Here is a 27969-nt window from a genome sequence, read left to right on the forward strand (position 1 = left end):
TATTGCAGAGAGACACCAGAAATGTCAAGCCCTTCAAGGTACAACCTTCAACCAGGAGAGGATGCGGTCACAGTACTTTCTGGGGGACCCACCCTGAGCCTAGCAGATGTCCCAAAAGAATTGTGGACTTGGACGTTGCGCTAGGACTCAGCAAGCAAGTGGAGGTCCCTGAAGATCTTAGCAGCAAATCCACCTTCCCTCTCTCAAGGCCCACAGGGCCCCCTCGGTTGGCCAATATCTTCCCCATCCTGTCCCCTCTGAAGCATCTTATGTGAGAGGGCAAATAAAGAGTCAGAACCTCACAAGGGGCTCAGACTCACAGAGAACAGGACACAAATGGGATTTGGCAGTCTGGGAAAGAGGATGAAGCTACCTTGCAAACAACAGGCAGCTCGCAGACTGGTTCAGGGTTGAGCCCTGGCAAGAGCCAAGTCTGATTCTCAAAATCCTCAGGACCTGGGCACCTAGACAGAATAGTCCAGCATCTTGGACAAGTCGCATGGGTGCCACTACGGAGCAGAGTCCTGGAGGGGCCACACTTCCAAAGAATGGAGCTGTCAGGAGGGACAGGACAGAAAAGCAGGATTGCTGTCCATCGACTCCTCCACTCATTGCTAATTACTTTCCTCCCTGTGGACAAGGACTCCTGCTCTCTGAATATCCCTTTCCCAGGGAATAATGCTTCCTGAGATGGAGATTCAGAATCAGGACCAGAGAGAACTTACAGGTGTCCGATGTGGGCAGCAAATCCACTCCCTATCAACAGCAAAGGAGGAGGCTACAAACCAAGAGGCAGGACTCAGTCCCTGACACAGAAGGTCCCCTTACCAAGCTAGCTTGCCATCTCATCACCTGCTCTCCCCAAACCCTCTCTTTGTGGGTCCCCCTAAGAGACGGATTATTGTTCATAGGGAGGGCGTGGGAAAGGGCACAGGAGAGGGCCCTGCCTTGTGGGGTGTGTGAGCCACAAGGCGTGGCAGAATCCTTGCCCTCTACTCCAGGATTCGCCTATGGGAGGTGTTGGTTGATGTCTGGATGATTTGCACACGGGAGGAGCCGCCGCCCCCGGACTTGCTGCTGCCTTTGCTGCTCCCTCTGTAGCTCCCGCCGCTGCCGCTGCCGCTCCTGCTCCCAAAGTAACCACCTCCACTGCCCCCTCGGGAGCCCCCTCCATAGCCGCCTGAGCCCCCGGGGGAGCTGCCACCGCCATACCCCCGCTGCTGTAATCTCCGCTGCCGCCTCCGTAACCTCCAGAGCCTGGGCCACCTCCACCTCCGGCCCCGCTGACAGTCACCTGGCTGCTCTGCACAGCTGTGGGAGAAGGGGAAGGAGGCCCACACGGGCATCAGAAGGATTAAGCAGGGGGACCCACCTGCACCCATCCTCTGGGCAGCCCCCTACATCTTTCATCACTGGCAGCATCTGACTTGCAAAAAGGTACACTGGATGACAGTATTCCTGTTTCAAAGGGATGTCAGGGCACGTTTTCATTATTGCTACACCCTAAAGAATCCCAAGGCACTGCTGGTTATTAAGCATCATAAAAATCAAGATAAAGAGCTAAAATCATAACAATTTATTTCAACCAGTTTCTCCGGGCTTTGCAGCTGTGCATGCTGACTTGGGTTTTGCATAGGACTGGACACAAAAACACCGACTTGCCAGGTCCCTGCCAGCCAATCTTCCTGGGCCCTCCCTCCCCCATCACCAACCAGCCCCTCCCCTGGGCTCTGCTACTTACAGATGCTCACATGGCTCTGCAGCTCCCCTGACATTCTGTAAAACCAAAGCCCACACATTAGACAGACACGCAAAGCCAGAGGAAAGCAGGCAGCAGCCTGGAAATGTCAAAAGCAGGTGAGGTATATGCAGGGCAGGGAGGTTAAGGGGGCCAGGGGGGGCTATTGGGACCAAAGAGGATTTAAGCATTTCGTGAGACTTTTAGCACTGGCGGGGTGGGGGGGGTCACTGGCTGCAATGGCTAAGGTTGGGGGATAGGCATATCGTGCTTGGAGGCAGGACGGTGATGGCAATGACGCTGCCAGGTCACACACCCTCTGCTTCTGACCTGACCATGTCTGCCCACCCTAGGCTACCAATCTTCCCAGAAAATCTGGGATTGTCTTTTCTCTAGTCAGTCCCTTATACTGTAATAAAAATAAAATTAAAATAAATAAAATGAAATAAAATAAAATGAAGTATCCATCCCACCACTCCGGGGGTGCAACCTGCCCTTCAGCCTGGAAACATAGCCCACCTGCACTCCTCGCCCTCCAGCAGCTTGCGGTAGGTGGCGATCTCCACGTCCAAGGACAGCTTGGTTCCCAGCAGCTCCTGGTAGTCGCGCAGCAGCCGGGCCATGTCCTCTTTGGCCTGCTGCAGGGCGTCCTCCATGTCCTGCAGCTTCTGCTGTGCGTCCTTCAGGGCCCGGTCTCCTCTCTCCTCCGCATCAGAAATGGCCGTGTACATCTGGTCTATCTGCTCAAAAGATGATCAAGGAGAAGAACCATGTGAAGGGTGAGTTTCAAGAGCCTCACGAGGCAGGGCATTATGGGAGGCAGCCACGCTGAGGACCCAGCTCACCTGCTTCCTGACATTGCTGATCTCTGCCTGCAGCCTCTGGATGGTGATATTGAGCTCAGAGATCTCCATCTTGCTGGTCTTCAGCTCATCTCCATGTCTTCCGGCTGTGATCTGGAGCTCCTGGTACTGAGAGTCAAGGGCAGCATCACAGCCAGCCTGCTACTCATCACAAGCTCCTCCAGAAAGAAGTGAGTCTGCCTTCCTAGACCCTGCCCAAGGCTGCTGTCCTCCAGGGAAGGTCCCAAAGTAAGCCTCCCTAGAGCTGTGACTCCACACACACTTGCATCTGTGCCAAAGTGCCCTCATCTGAGCTGTGACACCACACACACACACACACACACACACACACACACACACCTATATCTCGAGACCTCTGTCAGAATCAGGACCAGATAGGACTTGCAGGTGTCTGATGTGGGCAGCCAATCCACATTCTCCATCAACATCAAAATAAGAGCCTCTCTTATTCCCACCAGCCTCTAGACCAGACCCACATCCCCAACAGACGACCCTGCTTCTTGGTATCCTTTTAACCTCCTTTCTCCCCATGGCTACGCTTTTCCCACACTGGGACCCTTTCCCCTTTTCCATCCTACATAGTCCTTCCCAACCTCTTCCAGAATCATTTCTCTAATAGTCAGAACCTCATTTCCTCAGGAGTTTTCAGCATGTTCCAACCTTTATTCACATTTCCCTCTCTATCTCTCTTTTTGTATCTATGTGGCCCCATCAATAGGAAATACTAGCCACAGGCCGTCTGTAAACCCAAGTCCTCAACCACTATAATGAAGGAAGCAAAGGGGAGGGTTGGCTCAAGTGCGTCTCTGCCTTCTGAGGTTTTCACTCTTGACCATCTACCTTCCCAGTCTGATGCCAAAAATCCATGCCATTCATAACACCTGCCTGCAGGACAGTGGGACAGAGGTCACCTGGGATTGGAGTTGGCCACAGGTAATCCACAAGGCAAATCTCAAGTGCCAGGGGTTCAGGATTTAGTGGCTGGCCTGTGACTTAACTGCAGAGTCTTCACCCTCCAGAAAGGCCCGATCTATTTATGTTAAACAGGTAACCGACCATGTGCCCCAAGACTTAGCTACCAAGACATGTACCTGATAATTGAGGGCATATCCTTACCATGGAATATCATGCTGCTGTTAAAAGGATGTAGACTATTTGATGTCACAAAAAGGCATTCATAAGTGAAAGTGAAAGAGAAAAGTACAAAACTATATTTTAAAAGATCGATGAAAAATAAGGGGGAAAAAACGTGATGGTGGTTGAGAGCATAGATTTGCAGGTGGCACACTTGAGTTTCATTAAATTCTGCTTCTGCCACTTCCCAGCCATAAGACCCAAGAGAATTTAGGTAGCCTCATACTCTATCATCTGTAAAGTAGGAGAAATGAGATATTTACCTCATAGGGTTGTTGTAAGGAGTAAATGAGATAATATATGTAAAGCACTCACTGCAGAGCCTGGTACATGTGAGTTTTCCATAAACATTAGCTACAAAGAACTGGTGGAAAATAAGCTGACATACTAATAGCGGTAGTGAGATATGAGTAATCTTCATCTGTAAATCTCAACATTTTCTATAGCAAGTGTGGCTTACTTTAGACATGAGAGAAAGGCAATACACATTCTGGGAGGTGAGTCTGGTTTAGGGTACTGTGTCTGGGCTGGGGGTGGAGGAGCTCACCTTGGTCTGGTACAGCGCCTCAGCCTCTTCCTTGCTCTTTTGTGCGATCAGCTCATACTGGGTCCGCACCGCATCGATGATGCTGTCGAGATCCAGGGAGCGGTTATTGTCCATGGACAGGATGACATTGGTGTCTGTGATGTTGGTCTGCATCTGAGACAGCTCCTGCAAGGCGTGGAGCACAGGCTGACTCCTTCCACTCGCCTCCTGGGGACCTCAGTTTCCCTCTGCCGCCCCCTCAAGGCTCCTGGGGAAGCCAGAAGCCTGGGTCAGACAGGAGTCCTAAGTTCTTGAATTATTGTTATGCACCATTGGGCACCTTCACTGAAGGTAAAGGCACCAGACCTTAGCCTCCAGGGAGAGGAAAGGAGTCTGAATCCAGAGACCATCACATCTCTCCTGGACCCTCCATCCCTACCTTGCTCTGGCTTGGCTGCCATCTTAAGCTGGACCCCTGCCAGACAGATTTGCCCCCTTGAAACCTTGTGAGCTCTCGGAAGCAGTAGAAAGGACTCCAGGTGGGCAGACCCTCAGATCCGCTTTCGAGTCTGGGCTCTACCATTAACCAGATGGGTGACTGAGCAAGTATCTGAATCTCTCAGTGCCTCGGTTCTCCCACCTGTAGCCTGGAGATACCCAAGCACAGTAACACTCCCAGCACAGCACCCAGCCCAGCGCAAGTGACCCCAAGCTGGAGCCTGGTGATAAACAGGACCAGGTGGGAGCAACGCTCTGTCCTCACCTCTGCAGTCTTCGTCCATCTCTGTTCCCTTTAAGATCCACAGTGTCCTCTCCCACAGAGGTCCCTGAGAGCCCCACTGACTCCCCAGCGCCGATGAAGGTGTCTGGTTGGTTTTGCCCCTGTGTCCCAGGTGTGGACCTCATTTTCCAGACAGAAGCAGAGTCTGCTCCCCCTTCTGCAGACTCCCATCTCCACCCCACCCCGGAATCCTGAGCTATGGGGGTTGAGAGGATGGCTGACTCCAGGCCCACAGAGCTGAGGTGACTGAAGAGTCCCTAGAGAGTAATGTTGGGTGACCCGCCCCGTCTTATATCCCATATGCCGTGTCAGATATAGAAAAGAGAAGGGTTTCTTAGGAGGATTGAACTCACCATCGCATATAAATAGTTGAGATAGTCACTCACCAATTGAAATAAACATTTCAGGAACTCAACCTCCTCAAACAGAATGTCTGCCTTAGACTGCAGGTCCACTTTGCTCATATAAGAAGCATCCACATCCTGAACAGCAAGCAAAGACAAGTAGTCTGACTTTATTGCCCAGGTGTCTCCTGCCACCAGCTGCATGGAGTTTCCCCAGGCAAGTGGCAAAGCCTCCCTGGGTTTATTTCCTTGCCTGCAAATTTCCTCACTTCACTCCAATAAGGGACCAGAAAACCTAGGCTTTCAAGGCCCGAAAGAAGTGTTCCTGATCCCAGTCAGTCATGCAAAACACTCTAGGTCCCTTCCCAGGCCCTAAGGCCTCATATGACTGACACTTAAAGGCTGCCTGTTAATTTATTTATTTATTTTTTCTTTTTACTGCCACACCCGAGGCATATGGAAGTTCCCAGGCAAGGGGGTGAATCAGAGCTGCAGCTGGAAGCTACACCACAGCTCACAGCAACGCTAGATCCTTAACCCACTGAGTGAGGCCAGGGATCAAACCCACATCCTCATGGATATTAGTCAGGTTCTTAACTCACTGAGCCATGACAGGAACTCCTAAAAGCGTCTTGATAACTTAATTCCACTATCAGGACCCTGGGGTGATTAAAAACTCAAGGATGCCTAAAGATTCACATTAGCAGCACTTTCGAACTTACACTTCAGTATCAGGCCCCAGCATCCGGGAAACATGCTCAACAAGCTGGCCCCCAAGATCACCTGTCCACCTCTCAGTCACACAGCATCCCACAGGAATCCCTCCTTCTGCTCAGCCTCCTGGACCCACAGGCCATCCCTCACCTTCTTCAGGATGACAAAGTCATTCTCACAGCTGGTCCTCCGGTTGATTTCTTCCTCATACCTGTTGGGGGAAAGGCAGAAACACAGACAGGCTGCAGGGGCTGACCGTGGCTCCCGGAGATGTCTCCTTGAAGTGGGAGGCTCAGAATTCTCTGAAGGTTTCCTGTTCGGACCTTGGGCTGTCCCCTCCAGGGCCTGCTGCTCTTGCTGACAAGCAGCTAGAGCCACCTCTTGGCTCTCCAGGTCAACAGAAGGGACAACATCCCTAAGTGGAAAACTCAGAGCCACACAGAATGCCCCCAAACTGTGCTTTTAATTTTGATGTTTTACTTTTGTAAAGGTGTCAAGCCCAATCATTTTTTTTTAATTAAAACATAAAGTAACAATCTCTTTCACTAAACTTTTTTAAAGAGAAAAAATTTTCACTTGCCGCTCTGCCCCCATCACCTTCAACGTATGTTTCATTTCTCCCTTGTTGATGCACACGCACACAAAGCTCTATTGGCCCAACTCAGCAAGTGCATCCAAGCAATGTTAAGAGAAGCACCCTGGGGGTTCCCATCGTGGCTCAGTGGTTAACAACCCAACTAGCATCCATGAGGACATAGGCTCGATCCTTGGCCTCGCTCAGTGAATTAAGGATCCACATTGCCAAGAACTGTAGTGTAGTTCGCAGACGAGGCTCAGTCCCATGTTGCTGTGGCTGGGGCATAGGCCAGCAGCTGCAGCTCCAATTCAGCCTGGGAACTTCCATATGCTGCAGGTGTGGCCCTAAAGAGACAAAATAAAAGCACACCCTGTACCCCCACACCAGTACGGGGTGGGGCGAGGGTTGGGCAGAGGCTACTCTGTTGCCTATACAGAAGCAACTGACTTGGAATTAAGCAAGTCCTGTCACCCCAGCCATTATTATTAATAATAGCTGGTGCTCATTGAGTAGCTTTGTATGTGCAGAAACAGCCTAACGTAATAATAATTTCGTCTAAACCAATGATTCTCCATGTTGGTCTCAGTCCACCAGCATCAGCATCACTTGGAAGCATGTTAGAAACACAGACACTCTGTGCCCATCCCAGACCTGCTCCATCAATCTGATCTTAACTAGCCAATGCATGCTACAGTTGGAGAGCCATGGATCTACCCCTCACAACAATCCAACAAGGAAGAGACTTACTATCCCCACTTTGCTAATGTGAAAACTGAAGGATTGGAAAGACGTCCTTGCAGGCAGCCAGAAAGTGGCAGAGCCCACACAGGAAAACTCAGGCCCATCTGGCTCCAACATCCATGAAGCTACTCTGCTTCCCCTCCTCACCCACTACGGTTGAGAGCTGACTGGTACCATATGCAAAATGGCGACTGTGCAGTGCAGAGCCTGCCAGGCTGTCACTGGTGGCCCGGGTCCCCGACCCCTTACTCGTTAACACTAAGCAGAATGCCTTGCCACTTGAGCCAGCCCCCTGACTTGCTTCTCCCAACTGTCCTCGCTCTTTCTGGAGCCTCACTTATTCTTGTAGTCCTCCACGACATCCTGCATGCTTCTGATCTCCGAGCTCTGGCGCATCTGCTCCGCATTGAGAAAATCCACCTGCTTCTGAAGCTTGCTGATATAGCTCTCCAAGATGGGCTCCAGGTTGTTGGTCCAAGTCGACGTGTTTATCTGCTGCAGCAGCTCCCATTTTGTTTGTAGCACCTGGTTCTGCTGCTCCAGGAATCTCACCTAAGAGCAAGAGACCTCCAAGGTCACCCCAGACCATGGATCCAAGAAGCCCTCCCACAGGTAGGAGAACGTGCAGCCCCATGGCATGTCCAGACCTCAGAGAATCAGGACGGCCCCTCTAGGAATCAGAGGGCTTGCTGTTTCTGGGACCGGGGCACACGAATGTAGTGCGGGTTTCTGATGGTTGACCAATGGCTGTAAGGTCACCTTGCCTCAGTTAACAGGAAGCTAACTCTGCTGTTGAAGGCAAGTCCCCCCCAGTCGAGTGCCCTGTTTCCTTTCACTCCACTCCCTATGCTAGAGCTGTGCCTCCCCACCCTTAGCTGCTTGTGCCAATGTCATGAAGTGGTGATCAGAGCATCTGAAATACTGACACATTCAAGGCTCACTTCTCACCATGCCTGAAACACTCCATGTGACTGAGGAGAGGAGAAAATAAGAGGTGAGGGACAACCTGGCTTAGAGTATTAAACTGTTTCCTGAGCAAACCTGCCTGGGTGTCCACTACGCTTCAGGCTCCCCAACCTCTGCTGCTGGCTAGTATGTTTTTCAGGAAGGTCACCTGATTTAAACATTTCCGTAACCCAGACAGAATCTTAAATATAGATTTTTGTTGTTGTTGTTGTTGTTGTTAAGTTGTGTGATGCATTCTAGAGCCCCCACAGTAAGGACTTGGGGGTTGTTTGGAGTTTGGGAAATGCTCGTATCGCTGTTTCCTTCATTAGCACGAAGGATAGAGAGTGGACATTAGCCTATATTCTCACTACCTCTTCCTCCAAAACTGTGCTCACCAAAGTCAAATACAGGGTCCAAAGAGCTGACTGGCTGTGCAGATCAAGTGCCTGGACTGACCGTCACATGATGATCAGCTCTCACCTTACCTCTGCCAGCAGCTCACCCTGTCCTGACTTGGGTGAGGACAGTGGATGTCCCCGTGCTTAGCTCAGGTGTGTACACACAGACACACAGACACACACACACACACACACACACACACACACACACACACACTCCAGAATCCGCCCAGGAGCTGTGGGGATGGGGTGGAGGAGTAAACACACTGTTTCGTGCAGTCAGTCCCTTACAATGTGGCACTGAGGAGGGGGGGCCCAGAATCCCTGGGTCTTGAGACTGTCCATCTGAGGGGCCAGCCCTTGTTAACTCCCTTTGGGTTTTACCTCTAGGCTGGAAGGTATGTGCAGAGAACGCTGTTTCCCACGACTCATTGCTGTCAGCTTTATCAGCCAGAGATAAGGCAGCCAGCCCTCCTGGGTTTGTCGACATGACTTGTGACACCTCCGTGAGAAACCTCTGCCACCTGGCCTATCTTCACCCCAGCGGTACTCCAGGGAGGGCAGAAACTGGACACTCATGCACAGTCCCGTGCTATGTGGTCGGACCAGAGGAAAGACTCACGGTCCCATGGGGAAGCTCCCTGTCAAACAATGAGGGGGCAGTGGGATGACTCTGGGGGCTCTGGGTTTAGCCTGACCCCTCCCCCCATCAAAGAAAAGGTGGTTCTCATTAGGCCAGCCACAGGGCAGAGGCTGGCTGGCTCCAGGGAGTACCAGGCCATTTTCATGAGATTTCACCATTAGAAAAAGCACTGCAAACCATTGCCATTTTTCCCCACGTCGTCTCAAACTTTCATGGGCTGTGTCCTAACAACAACATCAGGGGAAGCTCAGGTAACACAGGTAAAACTTAGCATCCCGCTGAGCTGACCTTCTTCCCGGTTGAAGCACAGCCAGCCCAACCTCTCTGACCTGCTCATGGCACTTCAAGCACAGCAAGCTTTAGTGCCTCCAGCAGCCCCAATCTCCCCAGTCTTTGCCTGGCTAACTCCTAGTCTCCTTTAGATCTTAACTAGGGCATGTCATCCCCTTGCCGTCTCCCCTTCATAACCCCCTATTCTTTTCCCTCGTGGCATCCACCATGATTTCAGTCTTTTGTTGTTGGGGTTTGTGTTTGTTATATTTTGGGGGGATTTGGGGGCCATGCCTGCAGTGTGCAGAGGTTCTTAGGCCAGATATGGAAGACCTGTGTTCTTGTCACCCTGAAGTGTCTGGCATATAGTAGATGCTTAGTGAATGTTTGTGGTCTGGATGGATGGGTAGATGGACAGATGGATGGATGAGTGGGTAGATGGGTGGGTGAATGGACAGATGAATGGGTGAGTGCGTGGACGGATGAATGGAAAGTGAAAAATGATGAATGAGATCATTACATAATGTATCTTGTCTGTTGAGTGTTTTTACACCTCGTGTCTGCTTTCCTGGCAAAAGGACAAAAGAGGGATAAATCCCCTCAATAAGCCAAATTGAGGCCTAAGTGAAGTAAATGCTTTCTTAGGGTCCCAGGATACAGACATCTATAAGTGACTGTCACCACCTGAGACAGCACAGTGGGGGAGAGGCAGCAGGGCACAAGGTCATTTGACCAAAGACCAGAGACTCTGCCTGCCCCTGGGACACTCACCTTGTCAATGAAGGAGGCAAACTTGTTGTTGAGAACCATGATCTGCTCCCGTTCTTGGGTCTTAATCCTCTGAATTTCAGGGTCCACCTCCAGGCAAAGTGGTTCTAAGAGGCTCTGGTTAATGGTCACTTCTTGGATGCCCCCCGGGGGACAAGAAAAAACAAAACCTCCAACCCCAAAATTGCTACCCCCAAACCCAGAATCCCCCAGACTACCTCCTCCATAGCCACCACCCCCAAAGCCACCACCCCCAAAGCTTCTGCCCCCTCCAAATCCTCCTCCCGCTCCCCTACCCTGGCAGAAACTGCTGGCACTTCTCCCCACTAGGCTGATGGAGATGCTTTTACTGCCACCCAGGTTGTAGAGGCTCCTGGAGCCAAACCTCCCTGCATGGCTCCCATACCCACCACCACCACCACACCTTCCCCGAGCCTGACACACAGATCCCACAGCCCGGCTCCCATCGCCAGAGCCTGCAGGGGAACCAACACTATAAACCCGACTGCTCCTGGAGCTAAACGCCGACCGGGAGCTAAACTGGCGGCTCATGATTCCTGGAGCATCCAGAAAAGTAGACAAGAGAAAAGACCCAGCGGGATGGAAGGGGCAGAGAGTGAGGAGGAAAGGAGCTATGACTCCTTTGACGAGAGAGCTGGCTCAGTCCCTATATATACACACATTCGCTGGGCTGGGCACTTTCTGGAGCCTGGGAAGAGAGTAGGTATGTTTAATTTGCCTGACAGGAACATCTGTTTCAAACCTCACACCTATAAGTTGCAGAAATCACACTGCAGACAAACTTCCCCAACTTGATCATTTATCATTCATCTCCTGCCACTTAGAGATCAGAGCACAATTGTCTCTCACTTTGAGTTGCTGGAAACTCCTATAGAGTTTCCCCCCAATCATTAGTTGATATCTTCCTAAGGAACTCCACCGTAGAGTCGTTTGTTTTGGGGTGTGCCCAGGGAGAACTGGGGCAAAGCTAGGGGTTGTCTAGTTGCCTTGGGACCACAGCTAGGACAAGGGTGGAGACACCAGCTGCCACAGCATTAGTCTGGTGAGGCAAGAGTTTTGTTCTGACTACCCCACACTCTGCTTCTGCTCCCACTGTTATCATCACACACCCCAAATTTTAATCACCCAGAAAAAACCAGGTATTGTGGTCATTGAGCGCAAGTGAAAGCAGAGGACTCTGCCTAAGACTGGCCCCATTTTCTGGGTGCATCATGTGCTTCTCCGTACACCTCAGGCCCCTCGAATGCAATGAGATGAGGGCCTGTAGCACTAAAAGTCTGTGGTTGTAGATGCATGGACCATATCTATCAGGACCTCACACTGTCTTCTAGATCAAGGGACAAACTATCATGAGATCTCTTTTTTTTCCCCTCCATTTCCAATCTATTGTAGACCAATGCTTTTGTAAAACAGGACAAAAATGAATTACCCTGAAAGGGAGATTTTTGCTAAAAGATGCAAAATATAAGCCTCCTTTTTTTAGTTTTTAGATTCAATAGACACATAACTATTCCGTTGCTAAAAGGAAAACAATATTTTTAGCTGCTGAATGATTATTTTCATATTTTGTATATATCTCCTCTCAAACCAGTAACAAAGTGCCCAGGACCAGAGCTGGCATGTGGGTCCATATTCTGGAAAGTACTATTCCAGATAGCAAGCATAAGAAGTTCATTCAATGAGCATCATTGTCAGCCACCTAAAAATGTGCCCTTTGCAACCAAACAGAAGATGACCTTCATCCAAAACTTAATAATAATAATAATACAATAATAATAATAATAATAGCAACTACTTGGAGGAAAAAACCTTAAACATCCAGACTTAGAAAAATGGCTAAATGATGGCTTTGCCCCCTTTGATAAAGTTTGTTTTTTTGTTTGTTTGGTTGGTTGATTTTTGCCATGCCTGCAGCACATGGAAGTTCCTGGGTCAGGGATCAAACCTGAGCCACAACAGCAACCCAAGTCACTGCAGCGATGATGCCAGATCCTTAACTTGCTGAGCCATGTAGGAACTCCTTAGACACAGTTATTTTAAAGGATCATGATGGAGACCATGTAGCAGCATTGGAGATGGCATGATACAGTGTTAAATGAAGGAAGCCAGATACACAAGGGTGCCTGTGCTGTGAACTCATAAATATTAAGAATGCAGAGAGGGCAGGTTTAAAAAGTAACACAGAGAGTGAATTGATTCATTAAGGGTTGTAGGCGGGTTTTTCCCTGTAGTATCCTTTTCCTTCATTTTTGTGCAATAAGTAAATATTTTTGCAAAAGTTGGGATCGAAATCCTGGCTGCCAACAGCAATAGTGGTGGGAAAGAGCAAGACAGGTGCTGGGGAGCAGAGGTGAGAAGCATCCTGAGGCTGAGAGAGGCTCTGTGGGCAACCTCCACGCCTCCATGCTTTCCTAACTGCCCAGTAACTATTTAGTGGACCATCTCCAGGAGACACTATGGGGTAGAAAGACAGTGAGCTTGAGATTTCGAGTCACAGGAGATGGTTTCAGCTCCCAGCCCCACTTCTACTGGCCTGTGATCTTAGACAAGTTGTACTGTAGAACCTCAGATACTTAAAGAAATCAAGAGTATCTGTTTCTCGGAGTCAATACTATAAAGCATAAAGAAAAGCACAGGGAGTTCCTGTCGTGGCTCAGTGGTTAACGAATCCGACTAGGAACCATGAGGTTGCGGGTTCAATCCCTGCCCTTGTTCAGTGGGTTAAAGGATCCGGTGTTGCCGTGAGCTGTGGTGTAGGTTGCAGATGCGGCTCGGGTCGCGTGTTGCTGTGGCTCTGGCGAAGGCTGGTGGCTATAGTTCCGATTCGACCCCTAGCCTGGGAACCTCCATATGCCGCAGGAACAGCTCAAGAAAAACACAAAAAGACAAAAAGAAAAAAGAAAAGAAAAGAAAAGCACAGAACACTGCAATACACTAAGCAAGCATAGGCGTAGCTACTCTCAGATGCGGCTAAGATGACCAAAGGTCCCACTTTACCTGGACTTTCAGTGCTTCAACCAGGACAATCCCAGGCAAGTCAGAGGTAGCCACCCTAGTCTGAGCACCTCAGGTCTGTGCAGCCTTTGTCCTGATCCTAACCCCCTTAGGGAGCTCTTGGTAAGAGGGGAAAACAAGCCTCAGCCCCCAGGCACAAGAGACACAAGGAAAAACACCAGTAGAGCCAGAGGAAGAAAAGGGAAGTGGATCCAGTGATTAGGACAGGTCAGTGTGAGAGACTGGGCTGGAGGCAAGGATTCCAAGGCAGAAAAAAGAAAGGATGTATGGAGAAGGGACAGTGGGACCCTGACAGCAAGCAGTAAGGGTGTGGGGAAGATCCTTGGGTTGAGCATCTCAAAACCTGGCTCTGAATCTGCCCCTGCCCCTTCCTGGCCCCATGGCTTGGACACTTAGCTCCTGAGCCTCATTTTCCTGGCTTGTAAAATAGTGATAATCACACTAGCCTCATATGGGTGAATACAGTCAATATCTGAGGTCAAATATTGGAACTCCAAACAGTCATACAAGTGGCGTTCCCTCCCCCGCCACTTTCCCTGAAAGCTCTAGACCAAGTGAGCCAACCCCTCACTTGGAGCAATGCTTTCTGCATCACTCACTTGCAACTCTTGGGATGAAGAATGTCCACTATTAAACCTTTTGTGTGTCTCTTTACCACCAAGTAAAAAGGAAGCTCACCCAAGTTTATATTGACTCCCATGCTGAATATGAGGAATTCTTCAATTGTGATGAAATAAAAGAAGAAGCCCCAGACAACAGATGTTAGAAAAACCCTTTGGTCTCTGGCTGTGTCTAGCTTCCAGCATCCAGTGCCAATAGCCCAACTTAACTCCTGACAGCTGGATGGGCCCCAGGGAGCTACTGTCATTCTCTTGAAGGGCTGGGGCAAGAGGATGCCCAGAAATACTGCTAACTAAGCCTTTGGTGTAAGCTGATCACTATTCTTTCCTCCCTCAACACAAGAGAAAATTGGCTTAAAGTGAAGCAAGAGAGATTTTACTTGTCCCAAAGGAGACACTTAAACTCAGGTCAATGTTAGATGGTGGAAGAGGTTTCTAGGACAAATTTCTATTCTTAAAGAAAACCCTTCAATTGGTTAAATGGAACAGAGCAGTAGTTTCTAAACTTGCTACATGCTGGAATCACCTAGAGAGCCTCAAAAACCACTGGTGCCTGTACCCATCCCAAGAGACTGGGATTTCACTCAACTGGGGGTGGGGGGGGGAGGTAGTCTGGGCTTTGAAATTTTTTAAAGGTCCCAGGTGGTTTTAATGCAAGTCTGAAAACCATTGGCCTGGAGGAAGCGAAAGGATGAATGAAATAGCATCTTGAGATTTCATCCAGTTCTTAAGACCAAACAATGACACTGATCATAATACTAACATTAACCTGCTATCGAGAGCTTTCAATGGGCCATGCACTGTGCTAGTGGATGATGTCGTTAGATCTCAAAACCAACATTATAAGGAAGATATTCTTTTCCTCACCCTTACTCTACAGATGGGGAAGAGGAGACTTGGAGAGATCAAGGAACTTGTCCAAGAACTCACAGGTGAAAGTGGTGGAGCGGAGATTTGAACCCAGACACTCCCACTCGGGAACCCACATGTACTGCAGAAGAGGTGGGGTCTTTGGAGGTCCCGCCTGTCCACATCCCTTCCCACCTGCTTCCCTTAAAAGGAAAGTGAAAAGTCATTTGAGGGCTCCAGCTTGCCCTTCCTGTCTCCCAGGTACTGAAACCCAGGGCTGCCAAGAGGGCGAGGTCCAGGGCAGCTATCAGCCACCAGATCGCAGTCTCTGGCAGCAGCGGGAGGCAGAGAAGAGTTGCTAATATGACTGGCAGGGGCAGCCCCTGCACATCTGTTCCCCATCTCACCCCGTATCTCTCGGGTCTGGAGGTGGATACCACAGGGCAGCACAGAAGTGTGGCAGGGCATGGGGACAGAGACAGGACCCCTCGGGCAGAGAAAGAGAGGGAGAGAGAATTTCACTGCAGCTTCCACCTGGGGAGGAGGGGAGAGCTGCAGCCCTGATGTAGGTCTGGGGGCCTTCCATCCCCTTGAAACGGGAGCTTTTGGACTCCTGGGCCCAGAGGGAGGCAATGACGCGACAGGGATCAGAGAGCACTGATCCTGGGAGGGAATCAAAGCTCCTAGCTTGGGCTTCCCGCACCTTCAGACCACTAACCTCCCCACACACTGTCACACCTGGACAGGTGATGGAAGCCATCAACCCAGCACCTTCATTATATAAGAAGGAAATAGGTACAAAGAGGATAGGACTCGGTCAAGGTTAAAAGGCAAAGTGGATGGAGCAGCTGGAAAAAGCATTCAAATATCCTCCTTCCCAATCCGAAAAAGAACAGGAGGCCTCTGAGGAATTCCCAGAAGCCTCTGTGCTCCCAGAGCCTAGGAGACATGGGCACGGGGGCTGGGGGTGGGGAGGAGAGGGGCTGCTGCCTGCAGGGGTGGGAAGATGGTGCTGGGCAGGCAAGGACACCCACGGTGAATCCTTCTCCTGATCTCTGGGTTAGAGGGAGGGTTTAGGGAAACAACTAAGCCTTCAAACTCCTCTTCCGGCCCCAAACCAGCCAGGACCCCATCTCTAACATCCTTTAGACTAGAATCCCAGCCATTCTACCCCAGCCCAGAAACTAAGAATCAGGCAGTGTCTCTCTTTCTCATCAAATTTAAGAAGTGCTCTTGGGCCAGAGCCCTCACTAGGTCTCAGAGCAGCCCTGCACCTTCTCATGGTCAAGGTCCAGAGATAATACTGTTCCGGGCATATAAACTCCTCCATCCAACATGCTGGAAGCCATGGCTATTAATGCACCCATTTGTAAAGCTGGCAACCCTCTCTTGTTTCTGAGGTGAAGAGAGCAGCTGCACAGGTGTGGGCCTGAAGGAAAATAAGACTGCGGGTTAGACTTGGATTGAATTCCAAGAGAAACAGAGAGGTCCTGGCAGGGGACTGGGCAGAGGTGCCTCCTTATGTTGGAGCAAATTGGGAGACAAGGAGTTCACAAGTTGGCCCAGCGGTAATGAACCCAGCTAGTATTCATGAGGACGCAAGTTTGATCCCTGGCCCCACTCAGTGGGTTAAGGATTTTGCATTGCTGTGGCTGTGGTGTAGGCTGGCAGCCGCAGCTCTGATTCACCCCCTAGCCTGGGAAATTCCATATGCTGTGGGTGCAGCCTTAAAAAGACAAAAAAAAAAAAATTTAATTGGGAGATAAGACAGACTCAAGGTCACAGGGCTGGTTAGTGGTGGAATGAAGACCAGAATCTCAAATCCATGGGAGGAAAATGAGAACTGTGGGAAATTTCCAGGTCAGGTCTCATCTGGCCTTTGGTGGTCTAGATCAGAGTCCTATATGAACATAAGGAATTAACAATTTATAATAACTCCCTCCTTTAAAAAATAAGTGATTTCAGGAGTTCCCGTCGTGGCTCAGTGGTTAACAAATCCGACTAGGAACCATGAGGTTGCGGGTTCGATCCCAGGCCTCGCTCAGTGGGTTAAGAATCCGGCATTGTCATGAGCTGTGGTGTAGGTCGCAGACACGGCTTGGATCTGGCATTGCTGTGGCTCTGGAGTAGGCCAGCAGCTACAGCTAGGATTAGACCCCTAGCCTGGTAACCTCCATATGCCGCAGGTGCAGCCCTGAAAATAAATAAATAAATAAGTGGTTTCCAGAAATGTTGGCCATGATAGTAATGGCCCTTTATTGAGCTCTTTTTACATATGCCAGGAGATGAATAGATGGCATCACTCAACACACACAATCTCATTTTACTACTGAGATGGGGGATGTTGGGCAGCTTGCCTGAGCTTTGAACTTAGGCTGCTGGCATTTGAATCCCAGCTCCCCTACTTACCTAGTCGGAGGACCCTAGATAATTTCAGTCATCTTTCTTGCCTCAGTTTCTTCATTTGTAAAGTGTAGGGAAGAATCCTACCTACCTCCGTGGAAATGAAGTTGATTCTTTAAAAGCTGTTAGCAGAATGCCAGGCAACAAGAGAGCCTCCATTTTAGTGATTATGATAGTGCTGCTTGAGACTCATGAATGTCTGTTAACCAAATTGTATTTTCCATCCAGCTTCCTTTAACAGATCCTTCCTTTATCAAGTCATTGCATGGGCCTGTGACAGATTGTTCAGTGTACAAAAGATGCAGGAGAGGTTTTCTTTAATCATGGGCTTAAAGGAACCTGGCGAGTTCTTAATCTGTTTGAAACAAGTCAAAAGCATCTCTTCTGTCATGAGGCTAAAGGCACCTCTCTCTACATTGCATTTACCGCCTGGAGGGATGTGTAGCCAGTGCTGGGTTCGCTTTTTGTTTTTTGGGTTTTTTTGGTTTGTGTGTGTGTGTCTTTTGGGGGCTGCAGGTGCAGCATATGCAAGTTCTCAGGCTAGGAGTTGAATTGGAGGTGCAGCTACCAGCCTATACCACAACCACAGCCACACCAGATCTGAGCCTCACCTGCGACCTATGCAACAGCTCACGGCAATGCTGGATGCTTAGCCCACTGAGGAATGCCAGGGATCAAACCCTTGTCCTGATGAATATGAGTCGGGTTCATTACCACTGAGCCACAACGGGAACTCCAGGGGGTTCTCTTTTGAGAGGTGAGTTTACACCCCCTTTGAGCCCAGGCTGCGGTGGGCAGCTGCCAGGTCTTCCTCTCTCTGAATCATACTATCCCAGGTAAGCTTAGAGCCAGAACATTCTCTGTCAAAGCCATGGTTGTATGTTGTGTTTTTCTAGGCTGTGAATATTTGGCAGCTGTGTGTTTACTCAGCTAAGAGTTTCTGTGTTCACCAGCAGGCGTGTCCTTTCTTTCTGCTTATCATTGTCAGTCATGAGGACCACACTTTAAAGAGCAGGTCTTCTCCCGTGGGCCCACCTTTTATTTTGCTTCTCCCACCTGTATATCCCTGGTTTGAGAGAGGCCTCCTGGGTTCTGCACTGAGCCCACATTCTGTCCAAGTCCTGGATCTGCCTGATTCTGTGCTGTGTCTGGGGTAGGGGTCAGGAGTGACCTGTCCCAAGGCCATTCAAGTTCTCTGTCGGCTCTCGTAACTCTTCGTATTTGAAGGCTCCACTCCACATCATATCAAACATGTTGAAATACATCCTCCATATACATAACTTGGGGTTATATAACATTTGAATTTTTTTAATTGCTTTTAAAAACATTTGACTATCAGCAACTCACTTGAGTATGATTAGCTGTAATTCCTGGACAATTTCAGACATTTGAGGGAGTATTCAAGAGCAAGGAAATTTCACCTACAACCTTTTTCAAGTGCAATGACAATTTCAGAAATTGTAAACCTGATCAGTTAAGGAAGTCGATCCACGTCATGCGCAGTGTTCAGTGGATCAAAAGCCTGGCCCCTCCGCCCTGGGAACTCTCAGAACTCTCTCCCTAAGGTTTTCCTTCAGGCTCAGGCCAGAGCTGTGTGTGTGTGAAAAGGGCTCCCCCAAGCCACCGGTGGTGATTAGACCCAGTGACCTTGGAATCCGGAAGGAAAAGTCCACCACTGTGTTTGAAACAATGCAGTTTACTGAAGATACAGAACAGAGAATTCTTATCTTGGTACCAAGACAAGACAGCTCAAGGGAAATCAAAGCACCAGCGCCGGATGGGGTGGGGAGTGGGGGTGGTTTGCCCCTGGCTAAAAGGAGGGGGAGCCGGGTGTGCATAGGGCTGGCTGGAGCTTTCTTGCAAGGCAGTGGGACAGGCGGCTGGGGTGGGGTCCTCTGCTCGGGGGAGGTGGTGATACGGTCCAGCTCCTGGGCACTGCCCTGCCACTCAGCCTTATGGACGTAGATGTATTTTTCAACGAGATTACCCTCCGAGCAAATTTCAGGCTGCAACGCCAGCCGTCTGGGCAGGAGGGTTCCTGGGTGCACAGATCTAAAGCTACGTTGGGAAATGGTCCCCCAGGGGTGTGAAGGGGCGCACAGAGCTGGGGCGTGCTGGCAGGTAAAGGAAGCTGGGGGATTTGGGGACACCTTGGGCATCCCGTTCAGAATTTGTGGTGGGACCGCTGGCTCTGGGAGGAGCTTTGAGAGATCTGGACAGAGCTGCGGCTGCTGCTGCTGCTGCTGCCCCCACTAACGATGCCACCGGAAGTGGAGAGGCCTCCGCGCCCCGCGGAGCTCCCGCTGGAAACCGCACCAGAGCCGAGGCCCCCGCGGCTGACCCCACAGCTTTGGTCCCCACTGCCCAGACCCCCGCCACTGCGGCCCCCGCTGCCCAGGCCTCCACGGCCCAGACCCCCGCTGCTCAGACCCCCGTTGCCCAGACCCCCGCTGCCCAGGCCTCCGCGGCCCCCAGCTCCTCCGCGACCCCCAGCTCCTCCTCCCAGGGCGCCGCTGCCGCCACCGCTGCTGCTGCTGCTGCTGGTGTTGTGAACCATTTCTGCAAAGAGCATTAAGGGTCAGGGAGCTTCTGGAAGCTTCCGCCCGGCACGCCCACCCCTCAGGAGCTACTCCCATCTGCCCACCTGCCCTCCGCAGCTACCGACCGCCCACTGAGATTTGGCAGCTCAGCGCCAAGAGGAAGATCTCACACCAGCGCGGGACCACAGTCCCCACGGTTTGAGAAATACTGTCCCAAGGCGTCCAGCCCCTTTCCAGAGAAGGAACCCGGTACTCACCGATGCTCACAGCACTCTGGCACTCCCCAGACATCCTGTTGGGGAAGAACAGACCTGGGTTTTAATCATCTGCATCAGACCCTCGGTTCCCAAAGAGTCAACAGCGATGAAAGCCTTGGCCCCCCGCCCCCACTCCTTCCTGATTGAGGCTGACAATCAAAAATAGGCTGGGTGGGGCCTCAAAAAATTAGGATCATTAGAAAATTGACAGAATGCTGTAAACCAACGATAGTGGAAAAAATAAAAATCATTTTAAAAAATTATGATCTTACTCCTGTTGGGTAAAGTCAGACTTAATTGGTTACCTTTTGTGCTCACATTTCCCCAGAGAGAAACAGAGCAGAGGCTCATTCCTGTGCCCACCCATCCTCTCCCCTGACTCCTCAGGATCCTGTATAATAAATGGTATTTGAACTGACAAAGGCCAGCCTACAGGAACCCACTCTTCAGAAACCTACGACTAAAGCACTGATAAATAACCTAGAAATAATATGTATACCTATGAATCCTCTCTTTGCAGATATGTGTTTTATAGCTAAAAGGTGAGACATGAAGGATGGGGAAATCCATCCAAGGTTAAGTTTCTGGTGGTGTCACTACTGCACAGAGCACACTGTTCTCCTGGAGGACTGGCCACATCTTGAAGCCCTTTGAAGGAGGAAGCTGGGCCTGCCGAGGGCTGCTGCCACCTCTGACAATGTGCCCTGCCTACACACTGCACCTGGCAGCAGGCTCAGGCAGGAAAGCCACCAGGTCTCTGGGACTGGGGCGAACCAGATGGGCTCCAACTCACCTGCACTCCTCGCCTTCCAGGAGGGTCCTGTAGGTGGCGATCTCAACGTCCAGGGCCAGCTTGACATTCATCAACTCCTGGTACTCCTTCAGCAGCCGGGCCAGGTCCTCCTTGGCTTGCTGCAGGGCAACCTTGAGCTCCTGAAGCTTGGTGTCAGCATCCTTGAGAGCCACCTCCCCCCGCTGCTCTGCATCAGCGACGGCCGTCTGCAGGTTGGTATTCTGGGTGCGGGGGACCAGGAGTCCAATTCAGGTTCAAGTGGATTCACTGAGGCCCTACCTGTGTGCCTGGTGCTTGCACATGGATCTCCCCATGTTTGGGGGAGGAAGAAACGACAGCCCGAGAGGGTAAAGCCTGGGCCTCAGTCAAGATCCTAGCACGTCAAGGAGTGGGATTACCAGCATCGGGCTTCAAGGACCTAGCCCACTGGGCTCCTCCTAGACCTCACTCTTCTCAAGATAAGAGACTGAGCCTCTTCTGAAAACCCTCCTCCTCCAGGAAGTTTTCCTGAATTATCTGAGAAACTGCCTCCCTGCCCTTGCCCATCTAGATCTGAACAGCCTTGAACTCCCAGTTTGGTCTTCACACAATCAGCTTCTTTCCCCCACCTCCTTAATCATGTCTGAACCCAGCAGGTCTGGCCCACATCAACCTCCAGTCTCCAGGCAGGACCTGGGTCCAGATGACATAGCCCAGAACTGTGCTGGTCAGTCTTAGCCCATGTGAGGCTGGGGTATGATTTCACTGCAGTAAGTCCCAAGCCCCAAGTTTATGGTTCACGTATCAGTCCGCAGCCTCCAGCAGGTGCCCCCTTCTCCGTCCCACCTGCTTCTTGATGCTCTCGATCTCAGCCTGCAGCCTCTGGATCAGCCGGTTGAGCTCCGAGATCTCACTCCTGGTGCTCTTCAGGTCATCTCCATGCCTGCCGGCCGTGGTCTCCAGCTCACCCAACTGTGTCCAAAAGGAGTCACATGTTCAGAAAGACTGTGGGGGCTTACAGGTCCCCTGATCCAACCCCTTCAGGTCACAAACAAGAAAAAAAAAAAAAAAAAACAGCCTGTGGCCTGTGTGGGGTCACCCAGATGGAGGAACCAGGTGCTCTGTTCCTGCATCAGGGACACATCTTCCGGCACAGCCACTGCTGTTTTTGGACCATCCACTTTGCCCCAGGCCCTGTGTTTTACGTCATCGAAGCTCACGTCCCTGGAGAGGAAGGCATTACTACCACATCTTATGAATGGAAAAACTGAGACACAGATTGCTTGAGTACCATGACTAAATTCATCTAGCTATTGAGAGGACTGGAGCCCAAATACAGACACTGCAGATGCTGGAGCTGCCCCTTACCCAGCAGGCTGTACTTCTTTGGGCATAAAAGGCAGAGTCTGATGTTTAAGGGCTGTTTGTGCTGCATTCAGCTTTGGGGGTGAGAGAAAGATGTACAGAATTCTTTGCATCTGTCCTCTAACTTTGCTCAATCTTCCCCTCCCCCGCTTCCTTCCAGACACCAGCTTCCACCCTTCAGTGTGATCGAGTCAGAAGCACGCACGACAAGGCCCAGATCGGTGGAAGAGAAATGGAAGTGTCTCCAACGACATAGGAAATGCAGTCAGAGGGATTTAGGTTAAGGATTTCTCAACTTTGGTACTATGGACATATTGAGCAGGATAATTTTTTGTTTAGTGGAGAGGACGGTGTCTCATGCATTGCAGGATGTTGAGCAGCACCCCTGGCCTCTACCCCCTAGATTCTCGAAGCACCCCACCCCACAATCCTAGGGGTGACAACCAGAACTGTCTGCACACATGGCCAAAAGTCTCCTGGGGTAAAAGCCTACCTTCCCCTCCAGTTGAGAAGCACCAAGTTAGAGCAAAGTCAGAGCCCTCTGATTCGGAAGGGAGATGTCTGTTAGCAAGGCCAGCCCAGGGGGAGAAGCGGGGAGCTGCCATATTGGAGGTGAGGAGAAGAATGACTCGGAGGCAGGCGCTCCCTCCTGGTTGGTCTGTCCAGCTAGGTCTGTGGCGGAGACAGGCTACACCATGATGTCACCCACCTTGGTCTGGTACAGCGCCTCAGCCTCGGCCTTGCTCCTCTGGGCAATGGCCTCATACTGGGCGCGGACCTCAGCGATGATGCTGTCCAGGTCCAGGTCCCGGTTGTTGTCCATGGACAGGACTACGGACGTGTCGCTGGTGTCTGACTGCAACTGGGACAGCTCCTGTAGAGACAGGCCCACGCTTGAGCTCCCCAGAGGATGGGCGCGGGAGCCACCGGCTCGCAGGGGGGCGGGGGTGCTTGGGACTGACTGAGGGACGGCCAGGTGGGAAGGCGTCGCTTTTGTCGGAAGGACAGACACGACTCGCACGCCCACAGGTGAACCTTTCTGTCTACGCGATGGGAGGCAGGTGGGGCGTGAGGCCTGGGGATGAAGAGTAGGCTTACAGCATCGTAGAGGGCCTTCAGGAAGTTGATCTCATCAGTCACACTGTCCACCTTGGCCTCCAACTCCACTTTAGTCATATAGGCAGCATCAATGTCCTGGGAAAGAATTCAGTCACAGTCCTACCCGTCCTGGGCACCGAGGGAAGGAACAGGAAGAAGGGACCATCGCCCCCTCCCCACCCCACCCAGGAGCTCCCGCTCAGGGGAAATGAGAAACCCATTCAGGCACCAGCACACCTGTCCTAACGTTACCAAAGAGGCTGTTTTGCAGGCTTGGCTGGTGAATACCCCTCCAAAAATAGCAGAAGAGGGTACGAGGGTGAGGGGAAGAACGCAATGGGGGCCAGAGCCATTACACTGAGATGGGGCGAGGAGAATTTGTGAGGAGGGTCTGGAGAGAATCTAAGTTTGCTGCCCTCAGAGGCTCTCTTTAAATTGCTCCATGGAGGAGTTCCCACTGTGGCTCAGTGGGTTAAGAGCCAGACTGGTATCCCTGAGGACACGGGTTCAATCCCTGGCCTCGCTCAGTTGCTTAAGGATCCAGTGTTGCTGTGAGCAGCCGTGTAGGTGCTATGCTGTGGCTGTGTCCTAGGCTGGCAGCTGCAGCTGCAATCTGACCCCTAGCCTGGGAATTTGCATACACTGAGTGCAACCCTAAAAGAAAAAAAAAAACCTATTTCTTCTCTTTGCCCACTTTCTAGTCACAGCTCAGGCCTAATCAAGTCCATAAACCCGCATGCCCATCAGGGAGCAGCATGGCAAAGTCGCGTGGACCCTTCAGCCCCTCCTCCCAAAAGGGGAGCCTCTGGGCCCTGAAAAGCCAGGCCTGCCTGCCCCTCCCAACCCTGCTGGTGGGGGGGGGTTCCCTCCCTGATCTCCCTCCTCCACATGGCCTGAAGGAGTCCCTCCAAGTAGCAGGACTGGACTTGCCCTCCCCTCAGCTCAAGGCACTCCCTTGGGCGGGGCTCCGGGTGGGCAGTGGGGGAAAGGACCGTCACCTTTTTCAAGACGACGAAGTCGTTCTCTGCCGCTGTGCGCTTGTTGATCTCCTCCTCGTACCTGTGAGAAGAGTCACTTTCTGGCTTACCTTCCCCAGGATGTCACTGTGGCCCGAGTAAGTAATGCAGCAGACTCAGTGCTTCTTGTCCTGCTGTTTCGTTCAAGGCCTGTGTCCTTGCAAGGTGCCACCTCCCAGGCTCAGGTGAGACCCGGTTCTTCTGCAGACTGCATGGAGCACTGACTGTGTGCCTCAGGGGGACCGGCCTGGGGCCTTCAAGTACAGTAGCCCCATGGGCTCTCAGTAGATACTTCTTGAATTAATGAGAACCAAGAATGGATCCCTTAGAATGGGCCAGGTCCTGCTCTGTGAATGATGCTTGTATCAACTCACTGGATCCTCACTACAATCAATAGAGTAAATACTATCACTGTCTCCATCTTGCAGATGAGGAGATGGAGGCACAGAGAAGCTAGGGAACTTGTCCAAGATCACAGAGCTGATAAGTGGCAGAATGGGCCTTGATCTAAGCTCTAGGACCCCAGAGACTGTACTCTTAACTCTAAAGTAAGTTGCTTCTCATTTAGAAGCCTATTGAAGGGAAATAAAGCTCAGGTTTGGAGGGGAACTTGGAGATGATCTAATCCAGGGAGGAGAGAGGGTGTTACCCAAGTCTATACAATTTGTGAATGAACTTCAGGGTGTCTTGAAATCCTCCCCCGACCAAACTTACATGTACTCTTCCATTAAATTCCCGAAAGGGTTTCCACCCCCAAACAAACCAGGAGCCACTATGGTAAAGATTGGGATATTGAAAATCGGAGAGGCTAAGAGTACATTGCCATCAGCTTGCAGCCAGCTGGCACAGAGCTGTCCCCTCCCACCCCCGGGGACTGGATGACACGCACTTCTTCTTGAAGTCCTCCACCATCTCCTCCATGCTCCTCAGTTCCTCCTGCAGCTTGTCCTTCTCAATGTGCAGCCCGTCCAGAAAGGCCTTGAGGCTGCTGATGTAGTTCTCAAAAAAAGACTCCAGGTTGCGGTTGTTGGTGTTAGAGCCAGAGCCCTGCTCCTGCAGGAGGCTCCACTTGGTCTCCAGGACTTTGTTCTGCTGCTCCAGGAACCGCACCTGCCGCCCAATAGGAACGGAGCGTCAAGGAGCTGTCTGCAGCCAGCTGCCATCTTGGATGACTTCCCCAGAAACAAAGTCCAAGGGGTCTTCCCGTCTCTCCTGCGGGGCTGCATTTTACACGCTGCGATAGTTCTGTGCTAACAACGTGTGGACAAGCAGCATCGGTGTCACGCAGGGCAGGTGACACTGAAGCCCAGAGATAACCAAGATCACACCACCAGTTAGTGACAAAGCAGAGCTAAGGCTTCCTAATATCTAGACTGGATGGCTTTCCACGTATCACTCATTCATTCATTCATTCCTCAGTCATTTACTATTCAACAAATAGCAGGAAATCTGACATCCTACAGCAGATGTAGTCTCCGGGAAGAGGTTTACAGCAGATCTCAATGCCCTGCACTAAGGCAGGAAATATGGAAAACCATAGAGAAATGGCTCTTGGGAAGCCCTTGTCCCAAGAACAAGGGTCCAGAGGCACCTAAGATGGGCCCTCTGCCAAGCCTTGTTAAACATTAACAAGCTGTATTTAAATTGCACTACTGACTAAAGATGTCTCAAACTTTCATCCACTACAAAGCATTACTGTACACAAGCTCCAGGTCAACTGCATAAACAAGCGGAGTAAATGTCAATCAATTGGTAATTCAGCAAATGTTTGCCGAGCACCAAGCGTGTGCCAGGGCTTACGCTGGTCACTTGGGACCCCAAGACCTGAGAATTTCCCTTTAAGGATGATGAGAGCCTCTGCTGAGAAGAGCTTGGGCAGCAAAACCCACTTCTGTGGAAAGCAGCATTTTCATATCACTTCTACCTTTCTGTGAATAATTTATCTGGACACCCAAGTGTCTAGCAGATCCCTAGACTTTCAAGAGCTTCACCTCTACTGAGTCTGCTATTCCAAAGTTAAGACCAACTTCTCCTCTTTTGACTTTGCCCAGGGCATTTGTGTGTGATGAGGGGAGCCACAAAGCGTCCTTGCAAACCTTTCCTTTAAGACCTGATTTTATTCCATGGTCACAAAGAGATTTCCACACACTGTACTCAACAGTGCTGAACAAGCCTAAATACCCTCTAGTCACCATAACAGTTGTCATCGTGTTCCTTGCTTGGAATATCCAGAGCACAGAAATCCCTGCAAAACATCACTTTAGCCTCACTCACTAAGTGTCAGTGGCATGCATGTGTATACAAATGTCAATGGCATTCACAACTCTTCAGGCCAAAATCTTCCTAAGAGTACCACCCAGGAGGAAGTAACTGTCATCCCTACCCCATCCCAACCCCCCTCCCACCTCTCTTCATCCCTCTCCTTAGGTTGACAGCAGATTAGCTCATCACTCAGGTAAATATCCAGCTTTGACAGAGCCGGCCTCTCTTTCAAAGGGGAGCAGCTCTCAGTTCCCCATAGAGAAGGCATTCTATGTTTGGGCTTCAGAGGGCGACAGTGAGGGGACACTCATGATGGCAGCCTGCAATCCTGGCAATGCTTCTGATAAGAGGTAGTGATGGGGCACACGGAGGGGGCAGTCACTCCATCCAGAGTGACATCTTTTCATCATCTGCCACCCAAGGCAGGTCCACCACCTGCTGATGTGCTCCAGAGCACTGGAGGTAGAGGATGAACCCATAGGTCCTTTCTCAGAGGCAAAAGGAGAGGAGGAAAAAGGGGCCAACCCAATTAGGCCAGATTTTCTCACTGTCTAGCTGTGCCAAGGTGGGCTCACCTTATCAATGAAGGAGGCGAACTTGTCGTTGAGGGTCTTGATCTGCTCCCGCTCCTGGGCCTTCACTTGCCCAATCTGGGGGTCAATCTCCACATTGAGGGGCTGCAGGAGGCTCTGGTTGACAGTCACTTCCTGGATTCCCCCAGGGAAGCCACCTGGACCACTAGGACCACCAAAGCCACCAGGGCCACCAAAGCCTCCAACTCCTCCACCAAAGCCCCCAGCTCCTCCTCCGAAGCCTCCAGCTCCTCCTCCAAAACCGCCAGCTCCCCCTCTAAAGCCCCCAGCTCTTCCACCAAAGCCCCCGCCCATCCCTCGTCCACCACCTCCAAAACCACTGCCTCTTAAATATCCTCCACTGGCACCCCCAAACCCGCCAGCCCGGGTGCTGCCTCCAGCCACGCTGATGGAGATCTTCTTATTCCCCCCTAGACTGTAAAGACTCCTGCTGCCAAAGCCTCCACCCATCATGGCACAGGCAGCCGAGCCACCGCCACCCCCACCTGAGCGGGAGGCCAAGGAGGACTTGGTGGAGCTGATCCGGCTTTGACTCGACACAATAGCTGAGTGCCCACTGAAGCCCTGGCGGTGGCCCCCACCAGAAGACCTGCAGGATTGTTGGCTGTAGCTGGCCTGGCGACTCATGGCGGACAGCAAGGTATTCCAAAGGAAGGGTGGAGAAAGCTGGAGGAAACTCAGACAACTTCTCAAGCTATGGGCCGCAGATGGCT

General features: G+C 51.1%; 2 protein-coding genes across 2 annotated transcripts; both read right to left on the reverse strand.

Moving 5' to 3' along the window:
• Positions 1 to 10997, reverse strand: KRT77 (keratin 77). Its single transcript, XM_021093106.1, has 10 exons — positions 10449 to 10997; positions 7756 to 7970; positions 6251 to 6311; positions 5429 to 5524; positions 4283 to 4447; positions 2584 to 2709; positions 2258 to 2478; positions 1742 to 1776; positions 1213 to 1311; positions 1 to 1180 (listed from the first exon to the last, which is right to left on the reverse strand). Exons 1-10 carry the CDS (start codon positions 10995 to 10997, stop codon positions 993 to 995), a joined length of 1755 nt encoding a protein of 584 aa, XP_020948765.1. The 3' UTR covers positions 1 to 992.
• LOC100155249 (keratin, type II cytoskeletal 3-like) lies at positions 19039 to 27883 on the reverse strand. Its single transcript, XM_001927245.2, has 9 exons — positions 27239 to 27883; positions 25291 to 25511; positions 24384 to 24444; positions 23386 to 23481; positions 22997 to 23161; positions 21769 to 21894; positions 20944 to 21164; positions 20151 to 20185; positions 19039 to 19912 (listed from the first exon to the last, which is right to left on the reverse strand). The coding sequence occupies exons 1-9, from the start codon at positions 27881 to 27883 to the stop codon at positions 19518 to 19520; spliced, it is 1965 nt and encodes a 654-aa protein (XP_001927280.2). The 3' UTR covers positions 19039 to 19517.

The sequence above is a fragment of the Sus scrofa genome, chromosome 5 (assembly GCF_000003025.6).
Source record: "Sus scrofa isolate TJ Tabasco breed Duroc chromosome 5, Sscrofa11.1, whole genome shotgun sequence".
Classification (NCBI taxonomy): Eukaryota; Metazoa; Chordata; class Mammalia; order Artiodactyla; family Suidae; genus Sus; species Sus scrofa.